At 36.3% G+C, this 23,062-nt stretch overlaps 1 protein-coding gene across 1 annotated transcript in view; it reads left to right on the forward strand.

Annotated features, from left to right (window-relative positions):
* ZFYVE9 (zinc finger FYVE-type containing 9) overlaps positions 1 to 23,062 on the forward strand; it is a 196,940-nt gene that overhangs the window by 125,068 nt on the left and 48,810 nt on the right. The window contains exons 9-10 of the mRNA XM_024739235.1: positions 2,507 to 2,629; positions 4,506 to 4,661. Coding sequence (XP_024595003.1) covers positions 2,507 to 2,629; positions 4,506 to 4,661 — 279 coding nt within the window. The remainder of the gene's footprint in view (positions 1 to 2,506; positions 2,630 to 4,505; positions 4,662 to 23,062) is intronic.

The following is a 23,062-nucleotide window of genomic DNA, read 5'->3' on the forward strand; positions in this document are numbered from 1 at the left end:
CCAGCATTTGTTATTCATAGACTTTTTAATGATGGCCATTCTGACTGGTGTGGGGTGGTACCTCATTGTGGTTTTGGTTTGCATTTCTCTGATAACTAGTGATGTTGAGCATCTTTTCATGTGCCTGTTGGCCATCTGTATGTCTTTGGAGAAATGTCTCCTTAGGTCTTCTGCCCATTTTTGATTAGGTTATTTTTTTGATATTAAGCTGTTATGAGCTGTTTGTATATTTTGGAAATTAAGCCCTTGTCGGTTGCATCATTTGCAAATATTTTCTCCCAGTCCGTAGGTTTCTTTTTGTTTTGTTTATGGTTTCCTTTGCAGTGCAAAAGCTTATAAGTTTGATTAGGCCCAGTTATCTTTCCTTTTTTTTTACATTCTTCATCGCCATGCGCAGGCCTCTCACTGTCGCGGCCTCTCTTGTTGCGGACCACAGGCTCCAGATGCGCAGGCTCAGTAGTTGTGGCTCACGGGCCTAGTTGCTCCGCGGCATGTGGGATCTTCCCAGACCAGGGCTCGAACCCGTGTCCCCTGCATTAGCAGGCGGATTCTCAACCACTGCGCCACCAGGGAAGCCCCCAGTTATCTTTTTAAACGTAGGTATTATCATAGATTGTTCTTGCTTAGAAAATTCAGTGGGTTCCCAGTGCCTTCTGTATAAATTACTTACCTTGGCATACAGTGTTCTTTGTAACCTTATCTCAACTTATCTAATTTTATTTCCAGCCAACACCCCGGTACTTTACAGGCATGCTACAGGTTATTTACTGTTTTCTGAATATTCACATTTCATACTTCCATGCTTTTTCTTATGCTGTGGAATAGTGGGAAGAGAATGGACTTCAGAGCTGGACCAGCCTGAGTTTTAATCTGGTAACAGTCCATTCCAGCTGTATGATCCAGTGGGCAAGTCATTTATCCTCTCTGAATATTTTTCCTAGATTTTTAAAAAAAATCAGGTAACTATAGCTAATTAAGAGTCATTATGAATAATAAATCAGATGTCATACCTGAAAGTACATAGCAAGAAAATTGGTACAAAATAGGCATGTAATTAATATTTTTTTAGTCTTTCTTTCCTCTGTCTAGAGTAGAATGCCCTTCTATATGCTAGACTCCTTGAATAACTCCTCAACCTTTCAAAATCCATATTAATGGAAAACTTCTCTGAATCCTACCTCGGCTGTCTTTGTAGTAGTGTTTTACATCCTCATTTCTGTTCAAATAGAAATTCTTATAGACTGTTACTATATTAACACATTTTTCATTGTAATTTAGATATTTATAGGTCTGATTCTTTATTCTCTATAGACCATGAATTCCTTCAGTCTGAATTCATGTTTGTGTCTTCTGCTCCTAGCATGGTGCTGGGCCTATATTAGGCTCTCAGTAGTGTTGACTGAATGATCATACTATCAAATGCAGCTTGCGCCTCAGATAGTTCAACAATGAACTTTCACGTAAAGTTAAGCATTCTTTTGATTGTATAATGCCTTTGCTCCTTTACTAGGACCCTCTAAAAATATTCTTTTGTAAGTAAATTTGCTACTTAGGTTTCAAATTTGGGTTATTTTAATAAATCTTAAATTAATAAGAAATTAAATTGGCCTACTCTGCTGTTAAAATAAGATTTCAGGGTTCCATTTTCATTAAAAGTCACATCCATTAAATCTAATTGTCAAAACCTCTCCTACCAAGAAGCAGCAACTAGTTATCTATTGTATATTCACTTTCTTAAATCATATTACTATGTCTTAACCAGAATTTTGCTGTTTTGTATTCCAGTAGAAAAACTTAATTAAAAAAATTTTTTGAAAGTCACTTAGTATTTCTCTTTTCAGTAAATATTTTCATTGATAGTGTATACATTTCCAAAATACATTTTGGTTTCTATTGGTCAGTGGGAAATGGTGTTATTTTGTACTGAACTCTTTCTTGACTTAGAGGAATTGTTTCATAAAACCAGTAGCTTATGATACTTTTATTGTCTGGGTGCATTTTTTAAAGTTTGATTTTTTTTTAATGGTAAAAAATCTCAACAGTACAAAAGCATATAGAGTAAAAAGTAGGATTCCCCTCTGCTTCAACCCCTAGACATCCTTTCTAGAGTTAACTAGTGTATTATCACTTACTTGTATATAATGGATTATTTTAAATGTTGGTCTTAGAACATGTAATATGTGAAATTCTTACTATGATAGTTGGAGGATTTTTGTTAAATCAAAGGGTTGTTTTTAGACTGTGGACTAAACCATTGCGTGGAGAAGTCTATACATAGGATAACCATGTTATCATCCAAACTGGACTAGAGCACTTTTAAGAGTGAAAGGGGCACTATTAATATGCCACTCGGATAGCAGATATAAACCTGTGTTCACCCTGTGAAACCTGTGTACAAATCAATTGCTTATCTCTTTCCTGTGAATAATAAGGCCATTCCTCCAACAGATTTCTGTCTTGATTTGTCTCTTTAACCAATGGCTTACATTGTTTTCTCCCCTTACAGACTATGCTGTAGAAGAGAAACCATCACAGATTTCAGTAATGCAGCAATTGGAGGATGGTGGCCCTGACCCACTTGTATTTGTTTTAAATGCAAATTTGTTGTCAATGGTTAAAATTGTAAATTGTAAGTTGGAAATTTGTTTTTTTAAATTAAAATGAGATACTGAGTCATTAAATTCATTACATGCAAGTATTTTTATGTAGAGCCACATCTTAATGAAAACTGGGTACGGAAGAAGTTGGTTTGTATAAAATTATATATCCCCAAGGACAACTGTTGGACTGATTGAGACTTGCTTTTAGTCAAAGGGGTGAGATAGGTGAATTCTCCATGGAGGAAAGCCAAATGAAACTTGAACTCATCTGAGTTAAGTTCTTCCTGAGATGGGTATGCTAAGTCACAACTCACCACCAGAATAACTGGAGGTGGATAAATTATCCAGGGGGGTCAATTTACATGCTAGGTTTAAATCCCAGAAACTTTAATCATGGTGCAAAACCTTATTTGGGAGAAGTGTTAACTAACACATAGTAAAACTTCAGTACATCACAATTTAGGATTCAGAAGAAACTTCTCAGTTCTTGGTGCTAGCTTCTTAGGTATCAGAATAAGAGAGAGAATAGTAACCTAGAATCTTGAATCCAGTATGGTATTGGAAAATAGAGAATGTATTTATACTGGATGAATGTTAATAGGCAGAGTTTTGGAGAGAGGAGGGAAGCATTGGGGAACAGTCCTCCAGTTCCCATTATGTATTTCTTTTAAGTTGTCCTTGGAGACCAGAAACACCAATATACTAAATTCTTCAGAGGTTCTGTATAAATGAAATGCAGGTTTCTGGTTTGTTTGCTAATCACACCCTTGTATGTTTGGCCAGCTGCTGATGCTTGCCACCTTTCCTTCTAGGATCATATTTTAAAATAATTTGCTGGAAATTTCAATTTACCGTATCTAGTTTATAAGTTATACTTAGAAAATAGCTAACCTAGAGTTCCTTAAGTGTGCACCATCTTAATATAGTTGGATTGGCACCTCTTGTTCAGGTATATAAAGAAACAATTCACAGAACGAAAGAAAGGAATCTTCTATTAGTGTTGATTTACATCATGATCTCCATAATTTTATTTGAACCCTTTTTCAGTTCCATTGGGGATCTTGTGTTGGCATACAAATAATAAAAATATCAAGGATTGAACATTATTTCTGAACTACATATAGCTTGTGCTGTTGTGACTCCACATAGCCTTAAAGTGAAGAAGTAGAAGTAATTAGTCCAGAAAAGCCATCTGTTTCACTGCTTTTTACCAGATGAAGTCAAGTAAAGTCCTGTTGCTGATTATCTAGAATTTTCTCCCAGGAAAACTATAATTTAAATAGCTAGACTCTTTTAGTCACAGGTTACATTTAATAAGTCTATATCAAAATATATTTTCTTTAGGCCATAGCCTGAATCCAAGGCTATAATAATTGCTTTTATTGTTTTTCTTGTTTCTAGTTTTAATTATTTCCCTTAGTAAAGTGATTTAATTATACACACACACACACACACACACACATACACACACACATAGGTGGGGGAATATATCCTTTAATCATTATAGCTGAGGATGCATAGTTTGGTTCATTTCATTGTTAATGGAATGCTGTTTCTTTTAATACACCTTTTTATAATAGAAGTTAAAAGTTTTTAGTGCACTTTCTTTCACTATTACTTCTTTTGTTGTTCCAGTTGTTTTTTTCCAGTTGTTTTTCTAAGTGTTTGCTTAGAGCAAGAGGCATTGGTATGTTTTTCTAAGTGTTTGCTTAGAGCAAGAGGCATTGGTATGCTTTATTTTCTGCAATAGTCCTTTGGCTCAGTGCAGTGACAGTTCACAGCTGAATTATACAGACTCAGTGTGATCTATTTTATTCTTTGGTGTATTATAACAAAGATGTCTGTGCATTTCTTAAGGGTAGGGATTGAAAAGAATGTCTTCATTTCTTTTCATTTCATCTACAGATGTGAACAGGAAGTGCTGGTGTTTCACAACCAAGGGAATGCATGCAGTGGGTCAGTCTGAGATAGTCATTCTTCTACAGTGTCTACCGGATGAAAAGTGCTTGCCGAAGGATATCTTTAACCATTTTGTGCAGCTTTATCGGGATGCTCTGGCAGGTGGGGATACTTTCTGACTTAGTCTGCACCCTTTACAGATGATAAAAAATTTTGGACTCAGATGCAAAATAATAGTCTTAAATTTGGAAACCTGGCATTGGACTTTGGTAGTATTGGCAAGTTAGAACTTGGCATGGTTTTTGGAAGTTATAACTTTTAATACTTTATGTGAAACGTTGTTACTATTTTATAATGGCTAGAATCAGAGTTGTAAGATAATCCATTGACCATGATGTAAGAATATTTTCCTTTGAGTGGCCTAGGGGATATAGTATTGGTATCCGGTAGAAGGAAGCATAATGATAACTTACTACTTCAGTTAACAATATTTATATAATCATAATGTAAATATTCATTTAATTTTCAAGTTTCAAAAACCATTAGCATGGACAACTTTATTATGGTTTCAAAACAAATTGTAAATGTTGTTACCTGTAACAATGTAAAAGTAAATGCATAGCTATTAGAAGTTGGAAAAGACTAAGGATACTAATATAAAGACATACTATTAAAAACTGAGAGAGAATTAAGTGTATTATTTGACATTACAAAGTTAACCTTCCACAGATTTAATAGAGGAGGTAAGAAGTAGTGTAATTGAGCTAAGTGCTCATTTATCATGATAAAAAGTCAAAAAATAATATCTGTAGTTGATAACTAGGGAAAGTGTAGTATAAGAACTAAAGCAAGTGAATAATAAATGAGATTATCCCTGAGAAACAAGGCTGGGGTGGGGTGAGGGTAGCCAAGGTATTACAGTTATTTTCATATGTTATTTGATAATGTTTTAATAAATATATTAAAATAATAAATTATTCATACTTTCTGAATGCAGGTAATTCCCCTTGTGGGATTCTATGCCAAAGAAATTATCTGAAATGTAAAATACACTTTGTACATGAAAGCGTTTATTATAGTATTACTTAAATTTAACACAAAAATTTAGCGGCAACCTAAATGCCCAGCTATAGGAAAAAAGTTTAAGTGTGTTATATTTTTTAGATGAATGCATCTTTTTTAGAATATTTTTTAGCTATTAAAAGTAGTATTTTTATGGAAAATGCTCTTGAAATAAGTACAAATGCATGATACAAAGTTTCATCTTTAATGTGGTTATGGCTTATGCATAAAAGATTATGCCTTTATGTCATAATTATGATATTTTAGGTGAAATATTACATGAAGGCAAGGTGCTATGTTAGAAATTGACCACATGATACCTATGAAGTACAGTTCAGTATTTACTGTTCAATCTCCCAGGAAAACTATAATTTAAATAGCTAGACTCTTTTAGTCACAGGTTACATTTAATAAGTCTATATCAAAATATATTTTCTTTAGGCCATAGCCTGAATCCAAGGCTATAATAATTGCTTTTATTGTTTTTCTTGTTTCTAGTTTTAATTATTTCCCTTAGTAAAGTGATTTAATTATACACACACACACACACACACACACACACACACACACACATACACACACACATAGGTGGGGGAATATATCCTTTAATCATTATAGCTGAGGATGCATAGTTTGGTTCATTTCATTGTTAATGGAATGCTGTTTCTTTTAATACACCTTTTTATAATAGAAGTTAAAAGTTTTTAGTGCACTTTCTTTCACTATTACTTCTTTTACTTCCCTTCCAGTTGTTTTTCTAAGTGTTTGCTTAGAGCAAGAGGCATTGGTATGCTTTATTTTCTGCAATAGTCCTTTGGCTCAGTGCAGTGACAGTTCACAGCTGAATTATACAGACTCAGTGTGATCTATTTTATTCTTTGGTGTATTATAACAAAGATGTCTGTGCATTTCTTAAGGGTAGGGATTGAAAAGAATGTCTTCATTTCTTTTCATTTCATCTACAGATGTGAACAGGAAGTGCTGGTGTTTCACAACCAAGGGAATGCATGCAGTGGGTCAGTCTGAGATAGTCATTCTTCTACAGTGTCTACCGGATGAAAAGTGCTTGCCGAAGGATATCTTTAACCATTTTGTGCAGCTTTATCGGGATGCTCTGGCAGGTGGGGATACTTTCTGACTTAGTCTGCACCCTTTACAGATGATAAAAAATTTTGGACTCAGATGCAAAATAATAGTCTTAAATTTGGAAACCTGGCATTGGACTTTGGTAGTATTGGCAAGTTAGAACTTGGCATGGTTTTTGGAAGTTATAACTTTTAATACTTTATGTGAAACGTTGTTACTATTTTATAATGGCTAGAATCAGAGTTGTAAGATAATCCATTGACCATGATGTAAGAATATTTTCCTTTGAGTGGCCTAGGGGATATAGTATTGGTATCCGGTAGAAGGAAGCATAATGATAACTTACTACTTCAGTTAACAATATTTATATAATCATAATGTAAATATTCATTTAATTTTCAAGTTTCAAAAACCATTAGCATGGACAACTTTATTATGGTTTCAAAACAAATTGTAAATGTTGTTACCTGTAACAATGTAAAAGTAAATGCATAGCTATTAGAAGTTGGAAAAGACTAAGGATACTAATATAAAGACATACTATTAAAAACTGAGAGAGAATTAAGTGTATTATTTGACATTACAAAGTTAACCTTCCACAGATTTAATAGAGGAGGTAAGAAGTAGTGTAATTGAGCTAAGTGCTCATTTATCATGATAAAAAGTCAAAAAATAATATCTGTAGTTGATAACTAGGGAAAGTGTAGTATAAGAACTAAAGCAAGTGAATAATAAATGAGATTATCCCTGAGAAACAAGGCTGGGGTGGGGTGAGGGTAGCCAAGGTATTACAGTTATTTTCATATGTTATTTGATAATGTTTTAATAAATATATTAAAATAATAAATTATTCATACTTTCTGAATGCAGGTAATTCCCCTTGTGGGATTCTATGCCAAAGAAATTATCTGAAATGTAAAATACACTTTGTACATGAAAGCGTTTATTATAGTATTACTTAAATTTAACACAAAAATTTAGCGGCAACCTAAATGCCCAGCTATAGGAAAAAAGTTTAAGTGTGTTATATTTTTTAGATGAATGCATCTTTTTTAGAATATTTTTTAGCTATTAAAAGTAGTATTTTTATGGAAAATGCTCTTGAAATAAGTACAAATGCATGATACAAAGTTTCATCTTTAATGTGGTTATGGCTTATGCATAAAAGATTATGCCTTTATGTCATAATTATGATATTTTAGGTGAAATATTACATGAAGGCAAGGTGCTATGTTAGAAATTGACCACATGATACCTATGAAGTACAGTTCAGTATTTACTGTTCACTATTTGTGTCAGTTCCAAAATGTATGGGGTTAATTTGAAGTCATCTGGAGCCTCTAGGCCTAAATTTCATTCCAGAAATTACTTGAAACATTCTTTTTTTTCCCCTCAGTTTGAATGTATTCAGATTGCATGTTTATATGGTTTGTTTTTTTTTTTTTGTGATACGCGGGCCTCTCTCTGTTGTGGCCTCTCCCGTTGCAGAGCACAGGCTCCGGACGAACAGGCTCAGCGGCCATAGCTCACAGGCCCAGCCGCTTCGCGGCATGTGGGATCCTCCCGGACCGGGGCATGAACCACGTCCCCTGCATCGGCAGGTGGACTCTCAACCACTGTGCCACCAGGGAAGCCCTATATGGGTTTTGAGAGGGCATCAGGGACTAGGGCATGGGAGGTTCATGAATGTCTTGATTAGGAGTTTGTCCTTTATTCTGCAGGCAGTGAGGAGCCATTGAAAGAAATGAATGACATAACCAGATTTGCGTTTTAGAAAGATAACTCTAGAAGCAGTATGAAAATGGATCAAAGTCTGTGTGTCTGGTAGCAGGTAGAGCAGATAAGAAGCAATTACAGTGGATAAACAAACTTAAAGTGGATGAGCACTAGAATACGGGATAACAATGAAAGATAAACAAACTGCTGATACATGCAGTAACATGGATGAAGTTCACAGACAGTAATACTGAACAAAAGAAGCCAGACACAAAAAAGTACATATTATGTGGTTACATTTATGTGATTCTCTGAAACAGGCGAAATGAATCTGTGGTGATGGAAATTAGATCATTGTGTGTCTGGGGTGAGGTGTGGGTGCAAGCACTAGAATCGATTGTAGACGGGCCCTGGGAACTCTCTGGGTTGATATAAATGTTCTGTATAGTGATTGGGATAGTGGTTACATGGGTGTTTACATTTTTCAAAACTCATTGAACTGTATAATTAAAATATGTAGGTATTATTCCGTGTAAATAATACCTCAGTAAAATTGACTTAAAATTTGTATTGATATAATTGACACATACATTATATTAGTTTCAGGTGTACACTATAATGATTTGATATATGTATACATTGTGAAATGATCAATAAGTCTAGTTAACATCCATCATCACACATAGTTACAAATTTTTTTTTTCTTTGTGATGAAAACTTTTAAGGTCTACTCTCTTAGCAACTTTCAAATATATAGTACATTACTGTTAACTATAGCCACCATCCTGTACCTACATCCTCAGTACTTATTTATCTTATAACTGGAAGTTTGTACCTTTGGACTACCTTCACGCATTTCACTTGCCCTTCAACCCTCACCTCTGGTAATCACCAATCTGTTCCCTGTATCTATGAGTTAAGTGTATGTTTGTTTGTTTGCTTAGATTCTACATATAAGTAAGGTCATACAGTATTTGTCTTTCTCTAACTTATTTCACTTAGCATGATGCCCTCAAGGTATATATGTGTTGTGGAAAATGACAGGATTTCCTTCTTTTTAATGACAATAATATTCCATTGAATGTACATACCATACTTTCTTTATCCATTCATCCATCAACACTTAAGTTACTTCCATGTCTTGGCTGTTAAAAATAATACTGCAGTGAACGTGGGGGTGTGGATATCTTTCCTAGTTAGTGTTTTCATTTCCTAGTTAGGTATCCTAGTTAGGTATTCAGATAAATACCCAGAAGTGGAATTGAAGGATCATATGGTAGTTCTATTTTTAATTTTTTGAGACACCTCCATACTGTTCCATAGTGGCTGCACCAATTTATATTCCCACAAACAGTATACTAGGGTTCCCTTTTCTCCACATCCTTGCCAACATTTGTTATTTTTAAATTGATTTTTAAAAAAGCTATTGTCAGGATCCAGTAAGAAATTAGGATATTACCAATAATGGCAGTGGGAATAAAGAGTATTGAAGAGATATAAAAGAGTGATGCCTCAGTTCAATAAGATTTCATAACTAATTGGATGTGAGGAGTGAGAGGAGACAAGTCAAAGTTGGCTTTAGATTTCTGGCTTGAGCACCTGAGTGGACTTCGTTCTTATTCACTGAGGCAGTGAATAGAGGAAGAAGAACAGATTTGGCAGAGGAGTGGGAGATGAGTTCTTCGTTCAGTGTGTTGGATTTCAAATAATGGCAACAGATGGTAATATGTAAATGAAAGATGAATACATAAATAGAGCCTTCAGGAGTTAGATCTGGGCTAAAATACAGATGTGTGGAAGACCAGCATTTTTGTGATAGTTTTAAACTATGGCTGTGAATGGGATAGGCCAGTGTGAAGAGACTAGATCTATGAATGGAACTCCAAGAAATACCAATAAGGAAAGGATGTGAATCATTACATGAGTCATTAAAATATATGTTTACCATAAATGATTACTCATCTTTTAAAAGTATCCTTATATATCAATAGAGTGCATTTTGAACTAGCATATTAAAATGCAAAAATACTACAACAAAAATCACTTGGAACTGATAGTAAGACTAAGTAAGACTAAGGTCAGACTGTAATACATCTAAGCTGTATTAAATGTTATCTATGAGGTGAGGGCATATATGAACATATCTAAGTAAATAGTATTTTAAGTAATGAGTGAGCTGTAAGGCTCTCTTTCTGTCTCTCTCCTTGAAAAGGAATCATTTCACAGCTTACAAAATATTGGAGCTAGTAGGGAACTTACATTATCTAGTATAATGCTTCATTTTTCAGATGAAGAAAGTGAGATCTAGAAGTGTTAAATGGCTTGCTCAAATCACAGACCTAGTTGGTGACAGAATTAGGACTAAAGTATTCTATGAATTATGTCAGTTGCCTATGTGTGTATATTAATAGTATAGCAGTTTTTAAAAAACAGATATGGATAATACATATGTGCTATGCCTATTTTATTAAGAATCCCATGTGTAGATAATCAGGGTAGAAGCTTAGTATATTATTTCACTGTGATTTTTGTATGAACTTCCATGAACTCTCTTTATAATATTTTTACAGATTTTTAATCTAAACTACATGTATTAATAATATGTGTGTATGTATATATATATATATATATATGTCTATGTTTCTCATTTAGTATATATACAATTTTTTTGTTACATGTCATTGCTTATGCTTTCCACAGTGAGGGGAAAAATGGTATTTTGTGAAAAATAACATTCTGAGAGTTTCAGGGTGCCTTCTGGATAATGTAGTGCCATGGGAGGTTCTAGATTGTATATTATTTCTCTGCTTCTCCCCTCCCTTACTCTGTGTTTTTTATTTTTTTAACATCTTACTGGAGTATAATTGCTTTACAATGTTCTGTTAGTTTCTGCTGTATAACAAAGTGAATCAGCTATACATATACCTATATCCCCATATCCCCTCCCTTCTGTGCCTCCCTCCCACCCTCCCTATCCCACCCCTTTAGGTAATCACAAAACACTGAGCTGATCTCCCTGTGCGATGCAGCTGCTTCCCACTAGCTATCTATTTTACATCATTTAGTAGTGTATATATTGTCCATGCCACTCTCTCACTTCATCCCAGCTTACGCTCTCCCCACCATCCCCTGTGTCCTGAAGTCCATTCTCTACGTCTGCATATTTATTCCTGCAATTTATTCCATAATATTCCATCAGAATCATTTTTTTTTAGATTCCATATATATGTGTTAGCATACAGTATTTGTTTTACTCTTTCTGACTTACTTCACTCTGTATGACAGACTCTAGTTCCATCCATCTCACTACAAATAACTCAATTTCGTTTCTTTTTATGGCTGAGTAATATTCCATTGTATATATGTGCCACATGTTCTTTATCCATTCTTCTGTCGATGGACACTTAGGTTACTTCCATGTCCTGGCTATTGTAAATAGTGCCGCAATGAACATTGTGGTACATGTCTCTTTTTAAATTATGCTTTTCTCAGGGTATATGCCCAGTAGTGGGATTGCTGGGTCATATGGTAGTTCTATTTTTAGTTTTTTAAGGAACCTCCCTACTGTTCTCCATAGTGGCTGTATCAATTTGCATTCCCACCAACCGTGCAAGAAGTTTCCCTTTTTTCCACACCCTCTCCAGCATTTATTGTTTGTAGATTTTTTGATGATGGCCATTCTGACTGGTGTGAGGTGATACCTCATTGTGGTTTTGATTTGCATTTGTTTAATGATTAGTGATGTTGAGCATCCTTTCATGTGTTTGTTGGCAATCTGTATATCTTCTTTGGAGAAATATTTATTTAGGTTTTACACCCATATTTGGATTGGGTTGTTTTTTTTTTTGATATTGAGCTGTGTGAGCTACTTGTATATTTTGGAGATTAATCCTTTGTCAGTTGCTTCATTTGCAAATATTTTCTCCTGTACTGAGGGTTATCGTTTCGTCTTCTTTATGGTTTCCTTTGCTGTGCAAAAGCTTTTAAGTTTCATTAGGTCCAATTTGTCTATTTTTGGTTTTATTTCCATTTCTGTAGGAGGTGGGTCTAAAAGGATCTTGCTGTGATGTATATCATAGAGTGTTCTGCCAATGTTTTCCTCGAAGAGTTTTATAGTGTTTGGCCTTACATTTAGGTCTTTAATCCATTTTGAGTTTATTTTTGTGTATGGTGTTAGGAAGTGTTCTAGTTTCATTCTTTTACATGAAGCTGTCCAGTTTTCCCAGCACCACTTATTGAAGAGGCTGTCTTTTCTACATTGTATAATCTTTCCTCCTTTATCAAAGATAAGGTGACCATATGTGTGTGGGTTTATCACTGAGCCTTCTATGCTGTTCCATTGACCTATATTTCTGTTTTTGTGCCAGTACCATATAGTCTTGATTACTGTAGCTTTGTAGTATAGTCTGAAGTCAGGGAGCCTGATTCCTCCAGGTCTGTTTTTCTTTCTCAAGATTGCTTTGGCTATTCGGGGTCTTTTGTGTTTCCATACAAATTGTAAAATTTTTTGTTCTAGTTCTGTGAAAAATGCCATTGGTAGTATAGTCATTTTCACAATGTTGATTCTTCTAGTCCAAGAACATGGTACATTTCTCCCTCTGTCTGTGTCGTCTTTAATTTCTTTCATCATTGTCTTATGGTTTTCTGCATACAGGTCTTTTGTCTCCTTAGGTAGGTTTATTCCTAGGTATTTTACTCTTTTAGTTGCAGTGGTAAATGGGAGTGTTTCCTTAATTTCTTTCAGATATTTTGTAATTAGTGTATAGGAATGCAAAATATTTCTGTTCATTAATTTTGTCTCCTGCTGCTTTACCAAATTCATTGATTAGCTCTAGTAGCTTTCTGGTAGCATCTTTAGGATTCTCTATGTATAGTATCATGTCATCTGCAAGCAGTGACAGTTTACATCTTCTTTTCCAATTTGGATTCCTTTTATTTCTTTTTCTTCTATGATTGCCGTGGCTAAAAATTCCAAAACTATGTTGAATAAAAGCGGTGAGAGTGGGCAGCCTTGCCTTGTTCCTAATCTTAGAAGAGATGGTTTCAGTTTTCCACCATTGAGAATGATGTTGGCTGTGGGTTTGTCATATATGGCCTTTATTATGTTGAGGTAGGTTCCCTCCCTGCCCACTTTCTGCAAAGTTTTTATCATAAATGGGTGTTGAATTTTGTCAAAAGCTTTTTCTGCATCTATTGAGATTATTGTATGGTTTTTATCCTTCAGTTTGTTAATATCGTGTATCACATCGATTGATTTGCATATATTGAAGAATCCTTGCATTCCTGGGATAAACCCCACTTGATCATGGAGTATGATCCTTTTAATGTGCTATTGGATTCTATTTGCTAGTATTTTGTTGACGATTTTTGCATCTATGTTCATCAGTGACATTGGCCTGTAGTTTTCTTTTTTTTTTTTGCAGTACGTGGGCCTCTCACTGCTGTGGCCCGTCCCGTTGTGGAGCACAGGCTCCGGAAGCACAGGCTTAGCAGCCATGGCTCACGGGCCCAGCCGCCCCGCAGCCTGTGGAATCCTCCCAGACTGGGGCACGAACCCGGGTCCCTTGCATCGGCAGGCGGACTCTCAACCACTGCAGTACCAGGGAAGCCCTGTAGTTTTCTTTTTTTGTGACATCTTTGTGTGGTTTTCATATCAGGGTGATGGTGGCCCTGTAGAATGAGTTTGGGAGTGTTCCTCCCTCTGCTATATTTTGGAAGAGTTTGAGAAGGATAGGTGTTAGCTCTTCTCTAAATGTTTGATAGAATTTGCCTGTGAAGCCATCTGGTCCTGGCCTTTTGTTTGCTGGAAGATTTTTAATCACAGTTTCAATTTCAGTGCTTGTGATTGGTCTGTTCATATTTTCTATTTCTTCCTGGTTCAGTCTTGGAAGATTGTACTTCTCTAAGAATCTGTCCATTTCTTCCAGGTTGTCCATTTTATTGGCATATGGTTGCTTGTAGTAATCTCTCATGATCCTTTGTATTTCTGCAGTGCCAGTTGTTACTTCTCCTTTTTCAATTCTAATTCTGATGATTTGAGTATTCTCCCATTTTTTCTTGATGAGACTGGCTAAAGTTTTATCAATTTTGTTTATCTTCTCAAAGAACCAGCTTTTAGTTTTATTGATCTTTGCTATTGTGCCTTCATTCCTTCTTCATTTATTTATAATCTGATCTTTATGATTTCTTTCCTTCTGCTAACTTTGGGGTGTTTTTGTTCTTCTTTCTCTAATTGCTTTAGGTGTAAGGTTAGGTTGTTTATTTGAGATATTCCTTGTTTCTTGAGATAGGATTGTATTGCTATAAACTTCCCTCTTAGAACTGCTTTTGCTGCATCCCATAGGTTTTGGGTCGTCGTGTTTTCATTGTCATTTGTGCATCCCATAGGTTTTGGGTTGTCATGTTTTCATTGTCATTTGTTTCTAGGTATTTTTTGATTTTCTCTTTTATTTCTTCACTCATCTCTGGGTTATTTAATAGCATATTGTTTAGCCTCCATTTGTTTGTATTTTTTACAGTTTTTTTTCCTGTAATTGATATCTAGTCTCAAAACACTGTGGTCGGAAAAGATACTTGATACGATTTCAGTTTTCTTAAATTTACTGAGGCTTGATTTGTGTCCCAAGATATTATCTATCCTGGAGAATGTTCCATGTGCACATAGAAGAAAGTGTATTCTGTTGGTTTTGGATGGAATGTCCTATAAATATCAATTAATTGCATCTGGTCTAATGTGTCATTTAAAGCTTGTGTTTCCTTATATATTTTCATTTTGGATGATCTGTCCATTGGTGAAAGTGGGGTGTTAAAGTCCCCTACTATGATTGTGTTACTGTCGATTTACCCCTTTATGGCTGTTAGCATTTGCCTTATGTATTGAGGTGCTCCTATGTTGGGTGCATAAATATTTACAATTGTTATACCTTCTTCTTGGATTGATCCCTTGATCATTATGTAGTGTCCTTCTTTGTCTCTTCTAATAGTCTTTATTTTAAAGTCCATTTTGTCTGATATGAGTATTACTACTCCAACTTTTTTTTGATTTCCATTTGCATGGAATATCTTTTTCCATCCCCTCACTTTCAGTCTGTATGTGTCCCTAAGTCTGAAGTGGGTCTCTTGTAGACAGCATATATATGGGTCTTGTTTTTGTGTCCATTCAGCCAGTCTGTGTCTTTTGGTTGGAGCATTTAATCCATTTACATTTAAGGTAATTATCAATATGTATGTTCCTATTACCATTTTCTTAATTGTTTTGGGTTTGTTATTGTAGGTCTTTTCCTGCTATTGTGTTTCCTGCCTAGAGAAATTCCTTTAGCATTTGTTGTAAAGGTGGTTTGGTGGTGCTGAGTTCTGTTAGCTTTTGCATGTTTGTAAAGGTTTTAATTTTTCCATCAACTGAGATCCTTGCTGGGTAGAGTAATCTTGGTTGTAGATTTTTCCCTTTCATCACTGTAAATGTGTCCTGCCACTCCCTTCTGGCTTGCAGAGTTTCTGCTGAAAGATCAGCTGTTAACCTTATGGGGATTCCCTTGTGTGTTATTTGTTGCTTTTCCCTTGCTGCTTTTAATATTTTTTCTTTGTATTTAATATTTCATAGTTTGATTAATATGTGTCTTGGTGTGTTTCTCCTTGGATTTATCCTGTATGGGACTCTCTGCACTTATTGGACTTGATTATTTCCTTTCCTATATTAGGGAAGTTTTCAAATATAATCTCTTGAAATATTTTCTCAGACCCTTTCTCTTCTTTTTCTGGGACCTCTATAATTCAAATGTTGGTGCTTTTAATGTTGTCCCAGAGGTCTCTGACACTATCCTCAATTCTTTTCATTCTGTTTTCTTTATTCTGCTCTGCAGCAGTTATTTCCACTATTCCGTCTTCCAGATCACTTATCCGTTCTTTTGCCTCAGTGATTCTGCTATTGAATCCTTCTAGAGTGGTTTTAATTTCATTTATTGTGTTATTCATCATCGTTTCTTTGCTCTTTATTTCTTCTAGGTACTTGTTAAACATTTCTTGTATTTTCTCCATTCTGTTTCCTAGATTTTGGATCATCTTTACTATCTTTACTCTGAATTCTTTTTCAGGTAGACTCCCTATTTCCTTTTCATTTGTTTGGTCTGGTGAGTTTTTACCTTGCTCCTTCATCTGCTGCATATTTCTCTGTCTTCTCACTATGTTTAACTTACTGTGTTTGGGGGTCTCCTTTTCGCAGGCTGCAGGTTCATAGTTCCTGTTATTTTTGGTGTCTTCCCCCAGTGTGTGAGGTTGGTTCAGTGGCTTGTGTAGGCTTCCTGGTGAGGGGGACTGGTGCCTGTGTTCTGGTGGGTAGGGTGGATCTTGTCCTTCTGGTGGGCAGGGCTGCATCCGGTGGTGTGTTTTGGGGCATCTGTGAACCTAGTATGACTTTAGGCAGCCTCTCTGCTAATGGGTGGTGTTGTATTCCTGTCTTGCTAGTTGTTTGACATGGGGCATCCAGCACTGGAGCTTGCTGGCCATTGGGTGGAGCTCTGTCTTAGTGTTGAGATGGAGATCTCTGGGAGAGCTCTTGCCAATTGATATTACTTCAGGCCGGGAGGTCTCTGGTGGTCCAGTGTCCTGGACTCAGCTCTCCCACCTTGCAGGCTCAGGCCCAACATCTGCCCAGAGCACCAAGACCCTGCCAGCCACATGGCTTGGAAGAAAAGGAAGAAAAGAAAATGAACAGATAAAACCCCAAAACAAATGTTAAAAGCAAAACAAAACAGACAAAATCATAGAAAGTAACATACACATGCACACTCACAAAAGGAGAAAAAAGGAAAAAAAAAAAAAGGAAACAAACCAATAAACAAACCCACCAATGATAACAAGCACTAAAAACTAAACTAAGATAAACATAAAACTGAAAACAAGTCAGATGCAGAAAGCAAATCCCAAGTCAGCAGTTGCTCCCAAAGTCCACCACCTCAATTTTGGGAACATTCATTGTCTATTCAGGTGTTCCACAGCTGCAGGGTTTATCAAGTTGATTGTGGGGGTTTAATCCACTGGTCCTGAGGCTGCATGGAGAAATTTCCCTTACTCTTCCGTGTTCACACAGCTCCTGGGGTTCAGCTTTGGTTTTGACCCTGTCTCTGCACGTAGGCCACCCTCAGGCATCTGTTCCCCGCCCAGACTGGAGGGGATTAAAGCAGTGGCTGATGAGGGCTCTCTTGCTCACTCAGGCTGGGGAGAGGGAGGGGTACGGTAGTCATAGTTAGAATGTGGGACGAGCCTGCGGCAGCAGAGGCTGCCATGACCTTGCAACAGCGTGAAGTGCACCGTGTGTTCTCCCAGGGAAGTTGTCCCTGGATCACAGGACTGTGGCAGTAGCGTGCTGCACAGGCTCCCGGGAGGGGTGTGGGAAGTGACCTGCAGTTGCACACAGGATTCTTGGTGGCAGCAGAAGCAGCGTTAGCAGTCCATGCCCGTCTCTGGGGTCTGAAATGATAGCCGTGGCTCACGCCCATCTCTGAAGCTCACTTAGGTGGTGCTCTGCCATCTGTGGGCACATGGAGCAGGAAGCCCCTCTCCTTGCACACCCCGAAACAATGGTCTTTGGCCTCTCCAGCAGGTGAAGACTTTTTCCCGGCCTCCCTCCCAGCTAGCTGTGGCATACTAGCCCCCCTTCAGGGTGTCTTCACGCAGCCAGCACCAGTCCTCTCCCTGCAGTCTGATATCCAAAGCCCAAGCCTCAGCTTCCAGCCCCTACTCGCTCTGGTGGGTGAGCAGACAAGCAGTCTCAGGCTGCTGAGTGCTGGTTGGCGCTGATCTCTGTGCAGGAATCTCTCCGCTTTGCCCTCTGCACCCCTATTGCTACACTCTCCTCCGTGGCTCCAAAGCTTCCCCCCCGCCCACCCGCCATCCCTGCCAGTGAAGGGACTTCCTAGTGTGTGGAAACTTTTCCTCCTTCACAGCTCCCTCCCAGAGGTTTAGGTCCCATCCCTATTCTTTTGTCTCTATTTATTCTTTTTTCTTTTGCCCTATCCAGGTACGTGGGGATTTTGTTGCCTTTTGGGAAGTCTGAGGTTTTTTTCCCAGTGTTCAGTAGGTGTTCTGTAGGAGTTGTTCCACATGTAAATGTATTTTTGATGTATTTGTGGGGAGGAAGGTGATCTCCACATCTTACTCCTGCATCTTGAAGGTCTCCTCCTCCGTGTTTTACTCTCATGTTTTGCAAACAGACATTCAGAACATGAATTTGAATGAATTGTTATCTATCAGATTATTTTTTTGGAGTTAATCTCTGGTTATTTCCCTCTCTTACTCAAAAACCTTTCTTGGCTTTGTGTTACCTTTAGAATAAACTGTGTACTCTGATATTCAGTGCTCTACATAATCTGATTCTATATTTCCAGTCTCATTTCCCACTAGTAGTCTCCCCATACTTACAGTGAAGCCAAACTAAACATTTCTTGGTTTGTTGTATACTTTGATGATTTCCTCCTTCTTTACCTGTGATCCTGGTGCCCCCCCAACACCATGCTATTTCCCGAAACCCCAACTATCTATATCCTATCAGTTCTCTTAAGTCGTATCAATGACCACTTTCTCCATGAGTTCTCCCCTGATGATCTTCCCAGATAGAAGCAATTTCTTCTTCTGAATGCATTTAATTATCTTTAAAAACTATTTGGTATGTAGAAAAGTGTATAAGCATATATATTAGTAATTGTTCAAGTTATAAAGCCTAATAACTAAATAACCACCCACAAGCAAAATACCCAATTTGGGAGATAAAAATGACTAATCCACTGAAACTCTCCTTTTTCTTTCCTGATTACATCTTCCTTCCAGACTTCCCATCCTCAACCCCTAGGGTAACCATTGTCTTTAATCTTGTGTTATACTTTTCTTGCTTTTTTTTTTTTTTTTTACGGTACACGGGCCTCTCACTGCTGTGGCCTCTCCCGTTGCGGAGCACAGGCTCCGGACGCGCAGGCTCAGCAGCCATGGCTCATGGGCCCAGCCGCTCTGCGGCATGTGGGATATTCCCGGACCGGGGCACAAACCCGCGTCCCCTGCATCAGCAGGCGGACTCTCAATCACTGCGCCACCAGGGAAGCCCCCTTTTCTTGCTTTTTAAAAATAATTTTATCACAAATGTTTGCATCTCTAAGGATTATAATATATTCGTATGTTTGTGAACTTTATACATATGTGATCACACTGTACACATTTTATGTGCTTTTTTTCACTCTACCATATGTTTCTGTCATTCATTCATGCCTCTAGTTCATTCATTTTCAGGCTACTGTTTTATATGAACTACATAAATTTACCACAGTTTATTAATTCTCTTTATGATGAACAGTTTGCTCTTCTTACTAGTTTACTGTTTTTCAGATATGTTCTTTAAATTTTTTTGTACATGTATACTTATGAGTATAAGTTTATAAAGTATGGATTTCTTCAACTTTATTAGATGATGTTAAATTATTTCCCAGAGAGGTTTTCCAGTTTTTATCTGTCTGTCCCCATCTTCAGTGTATAAGAGTTGCCAACATTTAATATTATGAGAGTTTTAATTTTTGCCAGTCTGGTGGATATAAAATGGTGTCTCATTTTGAATTGCATTTCACTGACTATTATGTTCATTTATTTATAAGCCATGTACATTTTGTATTCTGTGACAAATATGTCCCTGTTTATGTCTTTTACTCATGTTTCTATTATGTTAGCATTTTCTTTGGGATTCCTTTAATTTTTTCAACATAAACACTCAACTATGACCTTTTTCTGACAGAGTTAAGTTATTCAGTATGTATTAGCTTTCTATTATTATATTTCTAAGCCATAAACTTAGTGGCTTGAAACAACACAAATTATTATCTCATAGTTTCCATAGGTAAGGAGTCCAGGCACAGCTTAGATGAATCTTCGGCTCAGGGTGCCTCAAGGTGTCAGCCATGCTGACCTTCTCATTTGGAGCCCAAGGTCCTCAGGTTGTTGGCAGAATTCACTTTCTTACAAATCCCTGCTTTCTTTTAGCTGTTGGTTGGGGAGTACTCTCGGCTCCTAGAGGCTGTCTGCAATTCCTTGCCTCATGGCTCCATAGATAGTTTACAACATGGATGTTTCCTTTCTTTCAGGTCATCAGGAGTGTGTCTCTACTTTGGTTCTCTGACCTCTAGACCTAGATTTAAAGACCTTATGTCAGGCCCAGTCTGATAATCTTCCTGTTGATGAACTCAGAGTTTGTTAATTAGTAACCTAATCATGGGAATGACACCCATCATATTCATAGGTGTTTTCCCCACGCAAGGGGAGGGAATTAAACAAGGCATGTACACCAGGAAGCAGACAGAATTCTGCCTCAGAGCGTTTCTGTCCTCCCAAACGTGACACAGACCTAAGCATACTTCACTCGTTTAATATCTTTACCATTCTTACTATTGTTGTGGTTGGTTTTACCTTTTGTAAAAGAAAAAATAATTGTTTTTACTTAATTCAATTATATTCAGTTTTTAATATCAGTATAAAAATCAGTATCAATATTCAGTTCAATCAAAATTATTAAGTTTGCCACTATATTTTCTCTATATCTGCTATTTTAGTATCCCATATTTCCATTAGGACTTGCTTTTCTTATTGAAATACATCTTTTCATTAGTTCTCTTGGTCAGGGCCTATGGTTGTTAAACTCCATTAGTCCTTGTATGTTTGAAATATTTTGCCATCACTCTTGAATAATTAGTTGGCTACAAAATTCTAGCTTAACAGATTTTTTTCCCTTCCTCTCTTCCTTTCTCTCATTCCTTCATTTCTTCCTTTAACCTCCCCTTAGCAAGTACTTTGAAGGTATTACTTCCTTGTCTTCTAGCATCTCCTGCAGTCTAGTTTTTTTTTTTTTTTTCTTTTTAACAGGTAGTTATTTGTCTTTTCTCTTTGGCTTTTAGGATTTTCTCTTTATCCTTGATTATCTGTAAGTCCACTATTAAAGTTCTCTGTGAGTTTTTGTTAGTCAGGTTTATGGTGTAATTTGTATCTAATAATATATGCCTTTTCAGACATATATTACTGTATATAAATATACATATTCAGTTCAGGGAGTCTAGACAAACAGATACAGTCAGGTAACAACCACCAATATCAAGATATATAATGTTTTCATCATCTCTAAACCTTGCCTCATGTCCCTTTGTATTTAATCCCCTCCCCTTACCCTCTGTCCCTGGCAACTATTGATTTGATTTCTGTCCCTCTAGTTTTGCATTTTCCAGAAGGTTATATAAATGGAATCTCACTGTTATGTTTGGCTTATTTCACTTAACGCAGTGCTTTTGAGATTCATCCATATGGTTGAATGGATGTCTGTACCACAATTTGTTTATCCATTCACCTGCAATGTATGAAAAGTTCCAATTGTTCTGGATCCTTGCCACCACTTGATACTCTTTTAAAAAAAAAAAAAAAGCCTTTCTAATGAGTGTTTAGTGGTATCTCTTTGTGGTTTTAATATGCATTTCCTTAATAACTAATGATATTGAGCATCTTTTCATATGCTTATTTGCCATCTGTAGCTCTTTTTTTGCCCATTTAAAAATTGGGCTGTTTTCTTAATGAATTATTGGTACTTCATAAATTTTGGATACAAGTCTTTTATCAGATAGTGCGTTTTGCAGATATTATGTTCCAGTCTATGACTTATGTTTTTCATTTTCTTAACTATCTTTCAAAGAGTAGAAGCTTTAATATTTGATAGAAGTCCAATTTATCAGTTTTTCTTTTATAGTTTATCTTCAGTTTCCTAAAAAATCTGCCTTAACCCAAGGTCACAAAAATTTTCACCTGTATTTTTCTGGAAGTTGTATAGTTATAGCTTTTACATATAGATCTATGATTAATTTGGAGTTAATTTTTGTACAGGGAATGAGGTAAGGCTTGAAGTTTTGTTCTCGAAGTTTTGTTTTGGGAATTTTTTTGTGCATTTTGTTTTTGATTTTTTCCTGCTTATAGATAGATATTCAGTTGTTCCAGGGCCATTTGTTAAAGACTATACTTTTGCCATTGAATTACCTTGGTCCTGTTTTTGAATGTTATTTTACCTTATATGCATGGGTTTCTTTCTGGACTCTATTCCATGGGTCTATTATGTATACACATACGTGGATTTATTTTTATTTTTACTACTGAATACTAAAAGTGTACTTTTGATCTGAAAACATTTCTTTCTTTACTTTGGAAAATTCTTAATTATTATCTCTTTCAATGTTACTACTCTTTTATTCCCAATGTTGTCTATTTTTGGAAACCTTTTTTTGATGTTGGGGCCTCTGAAATCAGTCTTCAATATCTCTTAACTGCTCTTTTGTATAATTTTTCTCTGCTTTTTTGTGCTGGATCCTGGGTACATTGTTCAGTGAATTCTTCCAGTTTAATATTTCTCTCTTCAAGAAGATTATTAATTTAAGAGAAATGTTAATGTGAATTGATTAATATTTAATAATCAATTATAATAATTTTATGATTATTAAGGATATAATAAGGTTTACACTGTTACTGATTTTCAACTTTTAGATTTAACTTCAGAACAAAGCAAGAAGACAATTATAAGCACAGAACATAAATATTAACCTTGTAGGTTAGATCATTTCTACATTTGAAAACAGCTTTTTGTTCCCTTTAAATTATTCAGAATTTTACATTTGCAGACTTGTTTATCTTCTCTCAAC

This window comes from Neophocaena asiaeorientalis, unplaced genomic scaffold, assembly GCF_003031525.2.
Source record: "Neophocaena asiaeorientalis asiaeorientalis breed wild unplaced genomic scaffold, Neophocaena_asiaeorientalis_V1.1 scaffold138, whole genome shotgun sequence".
NCBI classification, from domain to species: Eukaryota; Metazoa; Chordata; class Mammalia; order Artiodactyla; family Phocoenidae; genus Neophocaena; species Neophocaena asiaeorientalis.